This window comes from Podarcis pityusensis (assembly GCF_964106645.2).
Source record: "Podarcis pityusensis genome assembly, chromosome: 4".
In the NCBI taxonomy this organism is placed as follows: domain Eukaryota; kingdom Metazoa; phylum Chordata; class Lepidosauria; order Squamata; family Lacertidae; genus Podarcis; species Podarcis pityusensis.
Window position 1 is genome coordinate 67,120,444 of NC_138027.1, and position 16,183 is coordinate 67,136,626.

At 42.4% G+C, this 16,183-nt stretch overlaps 1 protein-coding gene across 1 annotated transcript; it reads left to right on the top strand.

Moving 5' to 3' along the window:
- Nucleotides 1-156: 156 nt before the first annotated feature.
- On the top strand, nt 157-14,561 carry VEGFD (vascular endothelial growth factor D). The gene is made up of 7 exons (XM_081002852.1): nt 157-766; nt 6,735-6,945; nt 9,832-10,022; nt 10,577-10,725; nt 11,924-12,021; nt 13,398-13,593; nt 13,889-14,561. The coding sequence occupies exons 1-7, from the start codon at nt 683-685 to the stop codon at nt 14,013-14,015; spliced, it is 1,056 nt and encodes a 351-aa protein (XP_080858978.1). The 5' UTR covers nt 157-682; the 3' UTR covers nt 14,016-14,561.
- The last annotated feature ends 1,622 nt before the right edge of the window (nt 14,562-16,183 follow it).

Consider the following 16,183-nt stretch of genomic DNA (forward strand, 5'->3'; position numbering starts at 1 on the left):
TGCTGAAGTTTCATGTTTCAGGTAATACCTTTTAAAATAATGGTGGCACACATTGCATCGGTTAGTTTAGTAAATGCTACACCATTGGTAGGGACAGAATGGGATAGGAGCCAACATGTGACTCTTGTTTTCTGCCAGTGTCTGTATCAGATTTAAGACGCAGGCTTCTGCAGGCTTCCATGAAGGCTGTGAAAAAAAGTTTCAATACAGAGAGTTGGATTACAGCTCTCTCTAGCTCAAAGCATCGGCCGTCCTACTGCCGTCTTAAAAGGAAGCTTGTAACATGGAGCACCAAACCCCCTCAGCAGATTTTAACCTTTCCTGGACCACGAATTAATTTTGAGTTTCTCTTTGTGTCCAGGTGGGAAATGGATTGATTATTTTTTTTAATAGATTGGGACCTGTATTTGCCTGCTTCTGGAAACATTTTTTTAACTTTTGTATTTTTATATCTAAAAAGTACCTACAAGAAAGAGATGACATTGTTTAAGTGAATTTTACCCTTCTTTTTTAACTGTGCTGTTTACATCTCGTGTATACTCTTTAAGTTTACGTGGAGAGTAAGATTCTGGGTATGCATTTTTAAAAACAATAGCAGTTCGTAGAGAAATGAATTTCGAAACGTTCTTCTCCAGCTGTGTGACTTCAACTGTGTAGCAAAGTGTGGACGTTAACCACAAGGATGTACAAGCCGTGGACAACTGTAAACATATTTATAGTGTCTTTTCTACATCTGCTGCAAGGTTCTGAACATGGATCTGTAAAGGTAAGTGGGCTTTATTTTGGAATGGTCTGCATCAATAGGAGTCTCGAGACCACATGGGTTTTCCTGTCTGAAACGATCTTCGGACTACAGTGGCACCTTTTTAAGTTCTTTCTGGGGTGACTCTTAAGTATTGCATAAATAAACAACTTTGACACATGTAATACCGTCAGAGAAGATTTAACAGCACGGTCCAGCCAATTTAAGCATTTTTCTGACCTGCCAGATTTCCAAGGGAAAGACTAAAGTGCATGTTTAACTAACCCATTGAAATAAATAGTATTTAACTTTTGGCTGGCTTCTGCCTTAAGGAGTATATAGGAAACAGGAATGTAATGAATCTACATTCACAGCTGATTGTTACTTTTCTTTTTTGGCCACTTAAAAACATATTGTGTTAAACGATAATTCATTTTCAGCGGTGGCAGATGACCAAAGGGAACCTTTTTGAGAATTCCAGTATGACAGAACTTTTTGCAATAACATAGCCTTCTCTTAAATTGTTTCATCCTCAGTCAGTGCTTTTACTGCATCTCTCCAAACAATTTGTGCATTACCTGTAAGCCTTCCCTTTCTTTGGCAAGATTAGGAAGGTTGTCTTCTTGACCAGTCACTCTGTTTTTGCACAGATCCACTTTGAAAATAATTAGGTTTTAAATACTGTTCCCAAATAACGTATTTGCTACTGCCCTTTAATATCTAGTTCCTAGAAGTTTTTGTCATTCCAGGACATTGTCAAATGTATGTGTGTGTGATTAGAGAAACTCCTTACTGCTGTATAATGTACCAATCCAGTCTGAATAATTAAGGCTGAATTCCCATATGGTTTGAGAAGTAATTCTTTGCCAGATCTGATATGGGAAATGCCTTCTAAGGTTGGTTCATGGTGTAAGCTTTCAAAAGATAATATTCTAGCCTCCCTTACAACTTCATTGTGTAAATAGCATATTTACGAGACTTTGAAAGTTTAGAAAAGGTATCAGTGTTCCTCATTTCCTTAACTTGTTACATTCTACTGTTAGCTTCTTCAGTAAATCAGAAAACTGAATTGAATATTCAAGCAAGAATCTTGTTATGTTCACATTAATGGGGAGGGGGGCGGGAATGCAACTGCTGGCATTTGGCAAAAATGTGAATCAGCCAGGCAGGCCCCAGGGTATTTCTGCAGTACAATGATATAATGCCAATTACACTGCAGAAGCAACATGGATATACTGTATAGGTCAAACTAAAAAGAGAAAGAGGATAATCATTTCTTCCTGCTAGAGTAGAAGTCAGCCTTTCTGCTATTGTCTATGAAATGATTTCCTTTTATCAAAATACATTTATTGTTAATAAAATTAAGGCTGCAAACCTATGCTATGCATAATTGCTTGGGAGTGGGCTCCACTGTTGACTGTCCTTGCATAAGGATTGGGCTGCCAATGATATCTACATAGGAACGAGAAAAGGCTATTTTGTGCTTTCTGTTAAATCTCCTGAGGTTTTGAAAATTTTTACACCAACTACCGGTACCTATTATTTTCTGATTTTTCTATAGTTTGGAATATATTTCAGCTGATGCAATTCTATACCTGCCTACTCAGAAGAAAGCCCCATTGAATTGCAGGGGGCTTATTTCCAGGTCAGTGAGTACAGAATTGCAGCCTGTGGCTCAAAAGTGCTATGAAACATTTTGAGTGGCAGGTTATTCTAAATCTCAGCGACATCAAGCAGCTCTTCTTTCATGTAGAACTATGGGCACCTTGGTGTGAAGTAGATTGATGGACTGGACTGGCTTTACAATCCTCTTGGCAGGGATCTTTATGCTACAGAGAAGAGCCCAAGCTTAAATTATGTCCTTTCTGTAGGGCAAGTGCCTTGAAACACCTATGTGCAGAATTCCCTTTTAGAACATAAGAATAACCCTGCTGGATGACACCCCAAGACTCATCTGGTCTGCCTTTGGGGGGCCCTGTTTTAAAATTTCCCAGTAGTGTATGGCAAAATGTGTTGGTTTCCCTCACCGTATCATATTACAACAGCATTGTGTGTGTGTGTGTGTGTGTGTGTGAGAGAGAGAGAGAGAGAGAGAGAGAGATTTCCTGAACTTTACACAATGACAGTAACCTGCCTAACTAACATGGGCTTGGTCCCAGTATGACAGCAAGTTGAAGCATGTGTTTCATTAGACAAAGAGAGAGGATCTGCCTCTGTGTGTGGCGTTAGGACCAGAGAGGTGTTGGAGTTTAAATACAGCTCAGTGCTGCATACCTGAGGCAGTCAAGTCCAGTGGGAGTGCCTATATAGTTGGCTCTCTCTTATGTAGTGTTGCTGTTCCTGTAGCCCCCAAATGCTGGGCTTGGCACTCAACTCCATCACTTCACAAAAGGCCAGACACTGCACCCTCTGGGAAAGAAGAGGAACCATTGCTTTGGCAGTGCCCCGACCTGTAAAAACAGCTGCTCTGGTTTGGCCCAGTTCAAGCAGAGCTCCTCCCACATGCTTGGGCCAATGGATGGAGAGACCACAGAGGAAGTTTTGGAAAAGGTTGGTGAGAGCTTGGAGAGACAGAACAATGCCTCTCTTGTTGGGTAGGGAGAGTAGCCAGCAGGCACTGGGTGGGAGAAAGTGGAATTTAATCATCTCCAGGAAGCAGCAAGGCAGAAGAAACACTGTGTGTGTGAGAGGAGAGGCTCTTGTCTGGGCAAAGTAGCTTCAGGGTTCTCTCCTCTTAGCATTTGTGAACCTAATGAAAGGAAGCGACACCCAGGGCCGGCCCACCCACGAGGCAAGGTGAAGCGATCGCCTCAGGTGCAAGGATCCATAGCGGCAGAGAATCCCAATGTAGAGATTTATCCCACCCCGCCACCCCATTCCTGATGTCGCTCTTCACTCCCCGCTTCTTCCCTGGTTCCAAGCAGGAGTTCAGAGCCAATGTCCAGGCTTTCCTTTGATCAAAGCCAGGACGTTTGTGGTAAATCTCCATCTGCCTTAAAAAGGTACTTGACCCTATGGATGTGTTCACTGAGCAAAGAAGATTCAGGCTGTTTATTGAGAGCTTTTTTCCTCCCAGACAGCTGTTCCAGAAAGAGCTACGAGGGGAAGTTTGGCAAAGCCAAATCTGTAAGAGACAGTTTCTTCAAGATGTTTCTTCTGCCCTAGGGGAGAAGGAAGCACTGAACTTTTTAGGGATCCAAATCGGACTTCCAGGCCTATTTTTTTTGTATGCAGTTTTGACTAATGTATTCATTTTTGCAAACAGTGTCCCCACATTATCATTTTTGTCTCCCCCCCACTAATATATTCATTTTATGCCCACCTTCCCCTTAAGTATGCTTTGTTGTAAACATAGTTTGGTGGGAACTCAGAATAACTTGGTTGATAGAGCATGAGACTCTTAATCTTAGAGTCATGGGTTCGAGACTCACACTGGGCAAAAGATTCCTGCATTGCAGCAGTTGGTTGGACTAGATGACCTTTGTGGTCCCTTCCAACTCTACAATTCTATGGAGTGCTGCATCACAAAATTCAGGTAAGTACAAATTTTAAAGGATGTCTATGTTTTAGTTCTTTTATTGTTTCAGAAAGTGAAAACTTGATAGATTTAAATGTGCACTGAATTTAATTTCTCCTCCTATCCCTAGGTGGCCAGATAACAAACTCTGCTCTAACCCAGTAAATAGCCAGGCCACCTCAACACAGCTCAACTGATTAGCTATGGGGATATTCTCTATTTACATGCCTGCTTAATCAGCAAAATTTGAGAGATGAGAGATCAAAGTTATTTTTTATTTAATACAGTAATTGGAAACAGCCCAATGTTCCAGGGCTACCGCCACAAATTACATTTCATGGCATGTGCTGTGAATATTTATTTCCTTAGGAGTTAAGAAATTTTGTAAAGTACACATGTTGTCAATAAACATATTTATTGGCTTTCTGAACCCTCTGCTCCTCTCAATTCCTTGTGACTAAAAGTCATGATGAGCAACCGTTTCTACATAAAATAAATGTGTTCAAAATATTCAGGAAAATTGATCCTGTCAATTCCCCTGGGGAGTGCCATTCTTCTTTGGTAAGTCTTGAAAGAGAGCCCTCTCTTTTAGGCTGTTACCATGCACCATGTTTTTAAAACAGCAAGAGCAGATAAAAAGCACATGTTTTTTAACATCCCACTGCATGTCCTTGATGTACTTATCACTTTGAGGGGGAGTGGGGAAGGTAAAGGGAACTAGGAGAGCTTTATCCAGCTCTGGCCTTTTTTATTCATGAAAATAAGTAGAAAGATATGCCCTCCCTTTCCGGTGCTTCAAAGTTCACAAGAAATACCACTGTGTGTTTTACTTGGTTTTTAACGATGCGCCAAGCTGTTACAATAAATCGAAAACAAAAATCCCAAGAGACAGTAGCTAAGAAAATACAGCGGTACCTCGGGTTAAGTACTTAATTCGTTCTGGGGTTCGTACTTAACCTGAAACTGTTCTTAACCTGAAGCACCACTTTAGCTAATGGGGCCTCCCGCTGCTGCTGCGCCGTCAGAGCATGATTTCTGTTCTCATCCTGAAGCAAAGTTCTTAACCTGAAGCACTATTTCTGGGTTAGCGGAGTCTGTAACCTGAAGCGTATGTAACCTGAAGCGTATGTAACCCGAGGTACCACTGTATGAGTTGCTTTCAGCTATTGTATATATTCCATTTTGGGGGGAAAGTGGCTGGAGCCACCAGCCAGGTTCTTGTATCTCCTAGATTGACATTTTTGGTACTGCTTGGTCATAAACATCTTCCACATGCCAGTGTGTGTGTGTGCCAGGTTAAGGAGCTTCTACAGCTCGGTTCCTGGGTTGCTTGAAAGCAAACCATGTTCAATAAATGTCCTCAAATAATTCATAATTCCCCATGAGTCAATGCCACAGAGTGTGAAGACCATGGATGCAACTTCAGGAGACAATAGGGTCTTCTGAAATGGACAGTCATAAGGTCCTAAATCTACCTCCCAGTTCTTCTCTCACTGCTCTCTTGTTATATGCTGGACCCAAAGCTTGGCAGTCTCCTTGGGAACCTAATAGGGAGACACAATCTGTGTTAATGCTGTGAGCACTTCCAATTTGTGCATGCAACAGTATGCTTTACAGATCAAATTAACTGTAAAATGTTAGCCTTGGGGGAAAAGGGACATTGTTGAATGTTTTTCATGGCTACTGTAAGTCAGTTCTTCATGATTCTACTGACTGGATATATGTTTGTTTATCCCAAGGCACTTCTTGTTATGCTAGGGGAATTCTTCATATTTCTTTTCTATGATTAGTAATTCTTGATCAGATTTGAACAAGGGACAGACTCCTGACATTTTGGATCATTTATCCAACAATATCTCAAGGAGCGCCTCTCCCCTTATGAATCGACCCAGACCCTGCAACCATCTTCGGAGGCCCTTCTTTGTGTGCCTCTTCCAGGAGAGGTCTGGAGGGTGGTAACACGAGAACAGGCCTTTTCTTTGGTGGCTCCCCATTTGTGGAATGCTCTCCCCAGGGAAGCTTATCTGGTGCCTTCATTACATATATTTGGTCATCAGGCAAAAGCATTCCTCTTCTATCAGACCCTTGGCTAATTAAACAACCAATGGCTTTTATTGCTTTTGTTGTTAGTATGCTATGTATTTTTGTGTTTTTATATTGTAAACTGCCCTGTCATGCTTGGATGAAGGGTGGTATATAAATTTAATTAATTAATAAATAATAGAAAAACCATGGGCTGGTGATCCCATATCTGGCATCCTTTGTAACTAATTCTTTAGTTACAAACCTTAGAAAATAACACCTCCTTTAATCCAAGAGTAATTATTTAACCCAGCCTGATATATATTTTTAAGTCTATATTTTTACAGTCTGTATTACATTGGCACATTCAACAGAAATGTGTGCTCTTTGCTACCTAAGGTCTATATATGTAGGCACAGGGCTGATCTTCTGTTTCCGCCCCCTTTCTTACAGAGAACGTCACTTTCTGCCCTGGAGTGGTCAGAGCAGCAGATCAGGAAAGCTTCTAGCCTGGAAGAGCTTCTTCGCATCACCCACTCTGAGGACTGGAAGCTTTGGAAGTGCCGGCTAAAGCTTAAGGGCATGGCCGGTCTGGATTCCAGATCAGCCTCGCATCGCTCCACGAGATTTGCCGCTGCTTTCTATGATATTGAGATACTAAAAGGTAGGCTCACAGTTTATGAACTGAATATTTCTGGATCCACAGTGACATATGTCAGGTTGCTGTCTTGTTTGTATGCAGAGCTGACCCACCCATGAGGCTGGGTGAGGCAGCTGCCTCAGGTGGTATCCTGCAAGCAGCATCACCCCTCTTCCACCCTGCAGCTTTGCCACTGGTCTTCTCCCTGGTCTCTAGCAGCTGTGAGGGACTGGCAGCAAAGCTCTGCAGAACATCTCCTCTCCTACCAAGTTGGTGAGAGGAGAGGCACCGCTGACAAGTCAGTGGAAGATTCGTCCCCCTCACCGGGCAGTGTGGTAGGGCTTTGGTTGGCTTCTCCTGAAGGGAAGAGCCAATGCTAACTCCACTGCTGGGCAGGAAGTGGAAATCAAAAAAGGCTCTTTCCTCACCACCACCCATACCCTGGTCTGATGAAGAAGACTTACAGAGTTTGCGCTCGCATCCGGGTGTGTGTGTGTGGCGGGGTGGCGGCTGTGAGACGTTTCTCTTTTTTGTGTGTAAGTTTTTTTTATTTGATTTTTAACAAATATAAACACATATAAAAAATAATTCAAGATCCATATACCGAGATTGCTCTGAATCTCCTGACTCCCCCCCCCCATCCCTTCCATGGGTCCTAATAATAATAATAATAACTGGACATCAATACTTACCCAAGTTTTAACCATCCAAATTATCCATACTTTTGCGAGATGCTTCTCCTCAGGTATCAAAAGGTCTTTGGCCACCCCTGTTTTTATGTGAAAGGCAGGTTGTTAAGTGTTTTTTGTGCCTGAAAAACACACACACACACACACACACACACACACACACACACACACTTGCTGATGGGTCTGCTCCTTGTTCATAAGGTTATGTCAGTGCTCTGAGTGATATAAGCAGGAAGGTGTCTTTTTTTTAAAAAAAAAATTCCATTTGAAAATAAAGTAAAATAATATTTTAAGAAGTTGAAAATGGTACAGTTAGGAGTCACCATGTGTCTAGAGATGTCACAGACACTGTCCAGTATGTATTGATATAGTATAGCCACTATACCGAAAGCATCCCACAATCGTGTTTGTGGTGCTTGTTTGGCTGGGAGGAAATGATATTTTGTCGGCAATAAAGCAATGGACTTTTTTTGCTTGGGGTGCTACCCTGGGAGAAGCTGCATGGATCCCTGGAAGGAAAGCAGAAGCCATGAAGCATTTATTCCATGATTTAATGTGCTCACCTGGAAAGGTGTCTACAAACTTGAAAATTCACACCCTGAAAAAAACAAAACAAAAAATTCAGTGTGCTGATAGAGTGCTTGATCGAAGTTCTGAGTCTGAAGTGCAGACAGGTGTCAAACCCATTGTTGCAAGCTCTGTATCAGGCATTCTGTCTCATGTGTGCTGAATGCAATATGGGCAGTGGCCTTATGTACCAAAGGAGACAAAAAAGAGGAGGAATGTCCTCTAAACCTGCTACAGACTTCTTTAGATTTTCTGCACAAAACTAGGTATTTTTCTTTGTTTCCGCTCACAACACAGTTCGAGCAACTCTGCTCTAAACAAAGCATTTTTCCACTGCAAGGAAAAATGTAAACAGACAGCAATATTTAAAAGGAATGTGCCAACAGCAGCTTGAAATGCAGAAACATTCAAATGCCTGTTTTTATTAGGTGTGCCCTGATGTAAAACACTTTATCAGCTTGGACTTTTCTGGGCAGGAGCTTCCTGGACATCTGTTCTTACAAAAGAGAGGAAGAAACAGAGACTAAAACATTGGAAAGGATGCCATGGGCTCTGGTCATACCCTACGGGTGTGCTGTGGCATCTGCATTTTTGTAGTTAGACCAAGGGTTGCTAATTCCTGAACTGGCTCTTATAGCTGTCCCTTTTAACAGCCGTTTGATCAGGTGACCAAAGAGCAGGTCATAATGTCTGCCGCCATGTTATGAAAAGTTTCACCTGCCCGCTTTGAGCTCATCAGATATTTGCTAAAAGGTCAGGAGAAGGCCAAACATGATTCCCACCCCTTTTCTGGCCAGTTACATCAGAAGAGCTTGACTGGATCAGCCCAAGGGCCCAGTGCAGTCTAACATCCTGAACTCACAGTGACCCAACCAGATGTCTTGGAGAAACCCACAAGCAGGGCCTGAAGGTCACCATGTTCTCCTCAGTTGTGAGTTCCTGCAACTGGTATTCATAAGCTTCATGTCACCCCAAGCTGGATCCCATGATGGCATTGGATAATCAGTGTTGGGCAGCATTGTGTGATCTGGCAGATCATGAGGTGCACGTCAGTCCTGCACCTCTAAGGGGGCTGATGATAGAATCTATCATATCTGAGTTTTACAGAACACATTGTAAAGTACAGAAAGGATAAGGGGAGAAATTATAACTACATCAGCTATGGTGGTCAGTTGGTAAAGCTCTCACCTTGATTGAAGCAATTCATAATTGATCATGATCCCTCTCTTTCCAAATTGCCATTTCAGAGGTGAGTGTTCATCCCTCCAGGCCAACAGGGGACCATCCAAACACAGAAAGGAAGCACAAACTGGTTTGCAGCAGTGCCAGGTTTTTGCAGGGAAAACTCATGGGAGAACCATGCCCATCAGACAGCCCAGTGAGGACTGAGCATGGCCATGAAATGTTGACTGGCTCTTGCAGGGGTGGATGGGCATGGAATACCGTGGCGGAGGGAGCACTCCACTCTGCCGCATTTAATTGCACAACTCGCTTGGCTCATTTATATTAATAAACAGCAGATGTCATAATGTTGTCAAAGTGCAGTGCTGCATCTCACACAGCTACGAAGGACTCCGAGAGCAGGCCAGTGAGCTGGTGAGTCCAGTTGTGTGATGACAACTGCTGCTTTTAGAATGGCTCCCTTGTTCTCCAGTCATAGATGAGGAGTGGCAAAGGACTCAGTGTGTACCGAGGGAGACCTGCGTGGAAGTTGCCAAAGAGCTGGGCACGGCCACCAATAAATTCTTCAAGCCTCCTTGTGTGAATGTCTACAGATGCGGAGGCTGCTGCAATGAAGAGAGCCTAAGCTGCGTGAACACCAGCACATCTTACATATCCAAAATGGTATTTGGACTTTTTTTCTACTCTTCTGCAGTTTGTTTCTCCTTAACCGTCAAATCCTATGCAGGTTGACTTTGAAGCAAGCCCCTCTTAATTGAATAGACTCATAGATAGCTCTTTCCTAAGTAAGTGTGTGTAGGAAGACCAGCCACCCAATGGGGTGTCCTCTGGCGCTGAACTCCCATCAATCCCAGCTGATAGGAGTTGTAACCCAAAACACGCAGAGGACGCCATGTTGGGGAAGAACAAGGCCATGAAAGTTGCCCATAGCTATGAATCTATTCACCATGGCAGAGCAAGTGTGGCTGTCCCACATTCACTCAAGTCTGGAGAACTATAGACTCCACAATGTGAAGAGGAGGACATGGGGTACATGTTAGACTCATGCCCATCACATCTCCTTAGGGGCAAATTGTAACTGAAGATTCCTAACATGAAGCTCAATCCTCTATTTTGCTTCATTGAGCAGGAAATGTGGAGGCTATTTAACAATGAGGGGAGGCTATCTAACGATGTGTTTTAATAGTAGTGAAAAATGCTGTATTTCATCTTTCCAGCTGTTTGAGATTTCAGTTCCTTTAACAAATGTGCCAGATCCGATTCAAGTCAAAATTGCAAACCACACCGGTTGCAAGTGCTTAACAAATGCTCAGCGCCCATCGTACACCATCATACGAAGATCTGTTCAATATCCAGAAGAGGATAGGTAAGATGGGCAGTCAGTCTTCTCTCTATCCCATTTTTTTTAAAGACACACAATCGGTCATGAAGCTTTTCTGAGTGTTCATGAATTGTATGCTTTGTTCTAAGATCAGTGGTTATCCGATGTTTTTTAAAAAGTATGTTTTTCAATGCTACAAAGAAAAGTTAATGACTGCTTGGAAAAACAATGTAGAAACATGTTACATAGCATATAGACTTCTCTTCTAGCAGCATTTTTTAATTACTATGGCATCTTTAATATTTACATTTTTAAAAAAAGAGAGTCAAAACTGTCACAAGCAGCTGTGGCAAATTAATAAACAGCAGGCAGTTAGAATGTATCGAGGCCCCAGTTTGATGACTTAGCAAATTTAATTCCTTGAACTGTTCCTTTGACGGCAATGAAACTTCTGGTCCAAGTTCCTAAGAGACGTCTCTAAATGCAGAAGCTTCTCAACAGACTCTGAGCCCCAATACACCACGGCCATGTGCTGTCTGTCTGCTTAACTCAGCCTTCCCCAACTTGGTACCTTCCTGATGTTCTGGGCTATAACTACCATCTGCTTCATCCAGCATGTTTGTGCTGGCTGGGGGTGATGGGAATTGTAGTCCAAAATATGTGGAAGGCACCAAATTGAGGAACCCTGGTTTAATGTATTTGACTAGGTGTAGGGACACGGGTGGCACTGTGGGTTAAACCACAGAGCCTAGGGCTTGCCGATCAGAAGGTTGGCGGTTCGAATCCCCGTGACAGGGTGAGCTCCCGTTGCACGGTCCCTGCTCCTGCCAACCTAGCAGTTCAAAAGCATGAAGTGCAAGTAGATAAATAGGTACCGCTCTGGCGGGAAGGTAAACGGCATTTCTGTGTGCTGCTCTGGTTCGCCAGAAGTGGCTTAGTCATGCTGGCCACATGACCTGGAAGCTGTACGCCGGTTCCCTCGGCCAATAAAGTGAGATGAGTGCCCCAACCCCAGAGTCATCCGCGACTGGACCTAATGGTCAGGGGTCCCTTTACCTTTAATTAATTTGACTAGCCCCCCCCCCCCAGCAAGCTGGCTCTCAAATGCCATTTTTGCATGTATTTATTTGAATATTTATATACCACACTTCCATAAGAAATATATAACGAAGCGGTGTGTATACATCAGTTACTTTTTAAATGTGTTCTTAACATATTTATTTGGGCTTTTGTTTTCTTCTAGTTGTCCCCAAATAAACAAACTGTGTCATAGTGGCTGGATGTGGGACAGCGATAAATGTGAATGTGTTGTAGACAAAGATCGTCCTGGCAGAAGGGAAGGTATATACTAGTACTACTTATATACACACTTTAATATTGAAATCTGGACCAGTTAAAAGAACAACATAACAGCATTATGAATAACAACATTATCAAACTGAAATAGGTGGGCGGAGGAGATTTCCCCCCCTTGCTTCTGTAACTCTGCATCCAGGAACAAAAGAGTAAATCTGGGCAGATTGGTAGTTAAAAGCATTTTGCTTTTACTAGAATAAACTGAAATGAGAAGCTCAGTCAGACAGAAGTAACACTCCTTCATTTGAAGCAAAGCATATGTCCTCCTCCCAGATACTCCCACCCAACTTCGCATGCACAGCGTATTATCATTATCATCATCATCATTGATTATCCTAGGCTATGTGCACCTGGAAGGATAGTAAAATCTGGGCAAGTTTCAAGAGCAATTTCCTCACGATATGGCATGAGAATCTGATGTTCAAAGTGGGTGGGAAGAAAATACTTACCAAGTGATTTCTAGCCATTGCTGAGACAAATACTGCCCCACCCCAGGAAGAGAAGCAACTCCAGATAATTGTGATTGCAATTAATGACCTGGAACAAATGAGCTGCACAGCTAGCGCCAGATGTTCAAGGGTGCTTTGCACTTTGTTTTTCCTAAACAGCCACACCGCCCCATGCCACAAAGCAAACCATGTGGGAGAAACTAAGGAGGAGTTTGTGAAATTGTTATTAGGGTCTTCTATTCAAAAGGGGAAGGCAAAAAGCCTGCAAATCCAGGCTAAGCTAGCTCTTTAGATCCCAACTGAAAAGAACCACACCCTAGAATATGGCTGTGTATACATCATACACATAGTGCTGCAGGGGGGAACTGCAATTCCTAGAATACTTGGGGTGTACGGTACACTTTAAATGTATGTATATTGCTGTCATGACTTTTAAAGTCCGTATCCATACAGACTCTGTTTATTTCTGCTAGAATATCAACTTCATTATACAGTGGTACCTCAGGTTACAGACGCTTCAGGTTACAGACTCCACTAACCCAGAAATAGTACCTCAGGTTAAGAACTTTGTTTCAGGATGAGAACAGAAATTGTGTGGCGGCGGCACAGCAGCAGCAGCGGGAGGCCCCATTGGCTAAAGTGGTACCTCAGGTTAAGAACAGTTTCAGCTTAAGAACGGACCTCTGGAACAAATTAAGTTCTTAACCCGAGGTACCACTGTAGTTACATTCTTTTCAAGCTGTGGATTCCATAGTTTTAATGGCAGGTTAATAGGAGTTCAGATTTCTGGACTCACAGTGCCATAAATAGTGCATTTTATAGGTTAAGTTCAAGTCTTGCTGTACACCTGCAGGATATTACCTTTGAGTGACACCCTTTATCTCTCTCTCTCCCCTCCAAAACATGTGCCAGGACTCCCTCCACTTGCTGAACTTGCGATGTGTGCACCAAATATGAACTTTGATGAGGAAAATTGTGAGTGCATCTGTAAATGGAAATGCACTGGCAATTTATTTCAGAACAAAGAGAACTGCAGCTGTTACTTGTGTACGGAGAACCAAGACAGCTGCCTTCAGAAACACAAGGAGTTTAATGCAGAAACATGCAGGTAAGCCTTCCTTTACATTTGAGTTCCATGTGGCATGCTTGGTCCACAGCCAGGTTGATTGATTCCCACCCCGGGTTGAAATTTGTACTAAATGATAGGGCTTGTGTAGCACGTAAATCTCCCATGTAACAAAACGATAATGAATGAAGATCTTCCATGCAATGTGGAGCCATTCTGTACCTCCCTTCACATGACCATAATGGACATAGTCTTTTCATGCGTTCCTGTACATACTCCATGGAACAGAAGGCTGCACTTACCACATTGTCTTCTCTGACTTACTGTCTTCAAACAGCTGTGAAGACAAATGCCCATTCCAAGCCAGAATGTGCCCAACCGCTCGGCCGGCGTGCTCGAGGCACTGTTGCCGCCCAAGAGGGGGAAGAAGTCCTCACGGGTCCCAAAGCAGAGAGACACCATGACTGAGCTTTTGTTATCTCCTGTACTGCCACTACCACACTGCTTTGCAAAGCAGCTGCCCACCAACGACTGTTAAACAATAATAATCATGGATATGGGTGGCTTTACTGCTAAAAAATACAATTAAAATCCAGTCTGTCTTCGTTATTAAGACGACGAATGGATCTGCAAGGACATTGCCATCTGACTGCTGATATATGCTACAACAAACTTTATCCTTGTTCTGTAACGGACTACCAGAAAGACCTATGTTCATTGATGTTGTATGAAAAAGAAAGTGGCATGTTAGCAGCAATGGGGATATCTTTACCAAGCAACTTTGAAATGCAGAGAATAGTTCTATGCCTTCAACCTGCTTATTGGTCATATTTCTTTTTAGACCAACTTTTCCAGACCTTTTAAAATTTGGTTCCCTAATGCATTCAGCACTGAATGATTCGATCTACTGTCTATCTGTGTTTTATTATTTGGGTTTATGCTAGAACTACTGTCTGATGTGCCATATTTAAAATGTATATAGAAAAATAAAGGCACCAGTTATTAAGTAATATGCAGTGACGTGTATAATTTCTATGGCAAGCTTGGTCAGAAGGAATGAACTACGACTAGAGGTTTTCATGTGCATCCTTTCATTCCATACACATGGAATAAAAGTGTCCCCACACTCCTCCTTTTTAAAGAATTCTGTTCTACCACTCATGTGGTAAGACTTGGGGTGAAGCTAAATGCTAACCCTGCAGCAGGGGATTTTTTATTTGATGCTAGGGAGAAGGAGGGGAGGTTTCACCCTTCCCTCCAGATGTAATCCTCTCCAAAATCACTCATCTGCATTGCAATTAGCCTTCTTATTACTTTACACCCTGCTCCCAAAGGAGCCTAGGATGGCTTCTAAGAGATGCAACAATAAAATTACCTTAAAAACAATTCCAGTACAGATGCAGATGAGGAAAGATCTCAACTTAACAGGAGGGAAGGTCTTAAGCAGGCGCTGAGAAGGCATCAAAAATGGCACCTTCCTAATATTCAAGGGGAGGGAATTCCAAAGGGAAGGCGCCACAGCACGAAAGGCTTGATTCTTCCATTGTGCGGAAGGGACTTGCTGATAACAGTGGTATTTACAGGAGACCCTCCCTCACCTGTGTGAGTGATCAACTGGATATATACGGGCCGAGGCCATAAGGAGAATAATGCACTAGATCAGGACTATGCCATGTGGGGATGGGAGCTTGAACCTTTTGCCTCCACCCCAGCCATGATCGGAATTGGATCTCACTCCCAACCCCAGCATGAATGGGCACAGGTTCCTTGCCTCTGGTTTAAAGGTTTGGTGGCTGAGAAAGCCAGTACTGTGTTTTTCAAATACTAGCTTCTTTAAGGGAAAGGACTGTATCTTAGTAGTAAGGCACAGTAGTAAGACCCCTAGGTATAGGGCGATATATAAATTCAATAAATAAAGCATAAAATGTACCAAATGTACCAGGTTCAATTCTGGCATCACTAAAGAAGGCTGTGGAAAAAACAAGCACTTAGCTTTTTCCCCTCACAAAGTGGTTTGACATTTGTCCAAATGGTTCTCTTTCTCCATAAGACTCACTTGTGATGAGGTAGATGGGGGAGTTAAATGCAATTTGGAAAATGGCTTTCGCAGAATGGCAATTTTGGGGGCCAGAAATTCATGCAATGATAATGGCTTGCAATTTTTTTGCAGTAGCTTGCAGCAAATTATCATATATGGGCTAATCTCCTTTTAGTGTTAAGGGCAATTAACTGACCACTTTCATTAATGTCTTGTGGATGTAAATTGATCTAGACTACGGTAAGTAGGCATAAACCTTTCTTTTGGCCTGCCACACTGTGACAGATTACACAGGAAAATGTTGTATTCCAATAGCTCCACCTAGTGTTGTCCGGACATTATTAACAGGTTTCTAAAACACTGCAACTTCGAAACATACGAATTAAAAAAAATGTTCTATGCAAATGTCCATAAAAATTAGCTCAAACCTAAATAAACTACTATATAAATTTAGGAATGCTGAATGCAGTGTTTCCTTGTGAGATCACAGGGCAGATTGTTCCTCTTTTAACAAATATTAAAATGGAATATACAAATAGAATACAGTGGGATGAAATAAACATGGATGAAATAAACATGAATTTGCACAAATCT

What these genes read in the sequence shown, in the direction of transcription:
- VEGFD (XM_081002852.1), top strand. Translation starts at nt 683, where the DNA reads ATGTACAAGCCGTGGACAACTGTAAACATATTTATAGTGTCTTTTCTA. An exon ending in CATCTTACATATCCAAAATG is followed by an intron (nt 10,023 to 10,576) that starts GTATTTGGACTT and finishes TCATCTTTCCAG; the next exon opens with CTGTTTGAGATTTCAGTTCC. An exon ending in CAATATCCAGAAGAGGATAG is followed by an intron (nt 10,726 to 11,923) that starts GTAAGATGGGCA and finishes GTTTTCTTCTAG; the next exon opens with TTGTCCCCAAATAAACAAAC.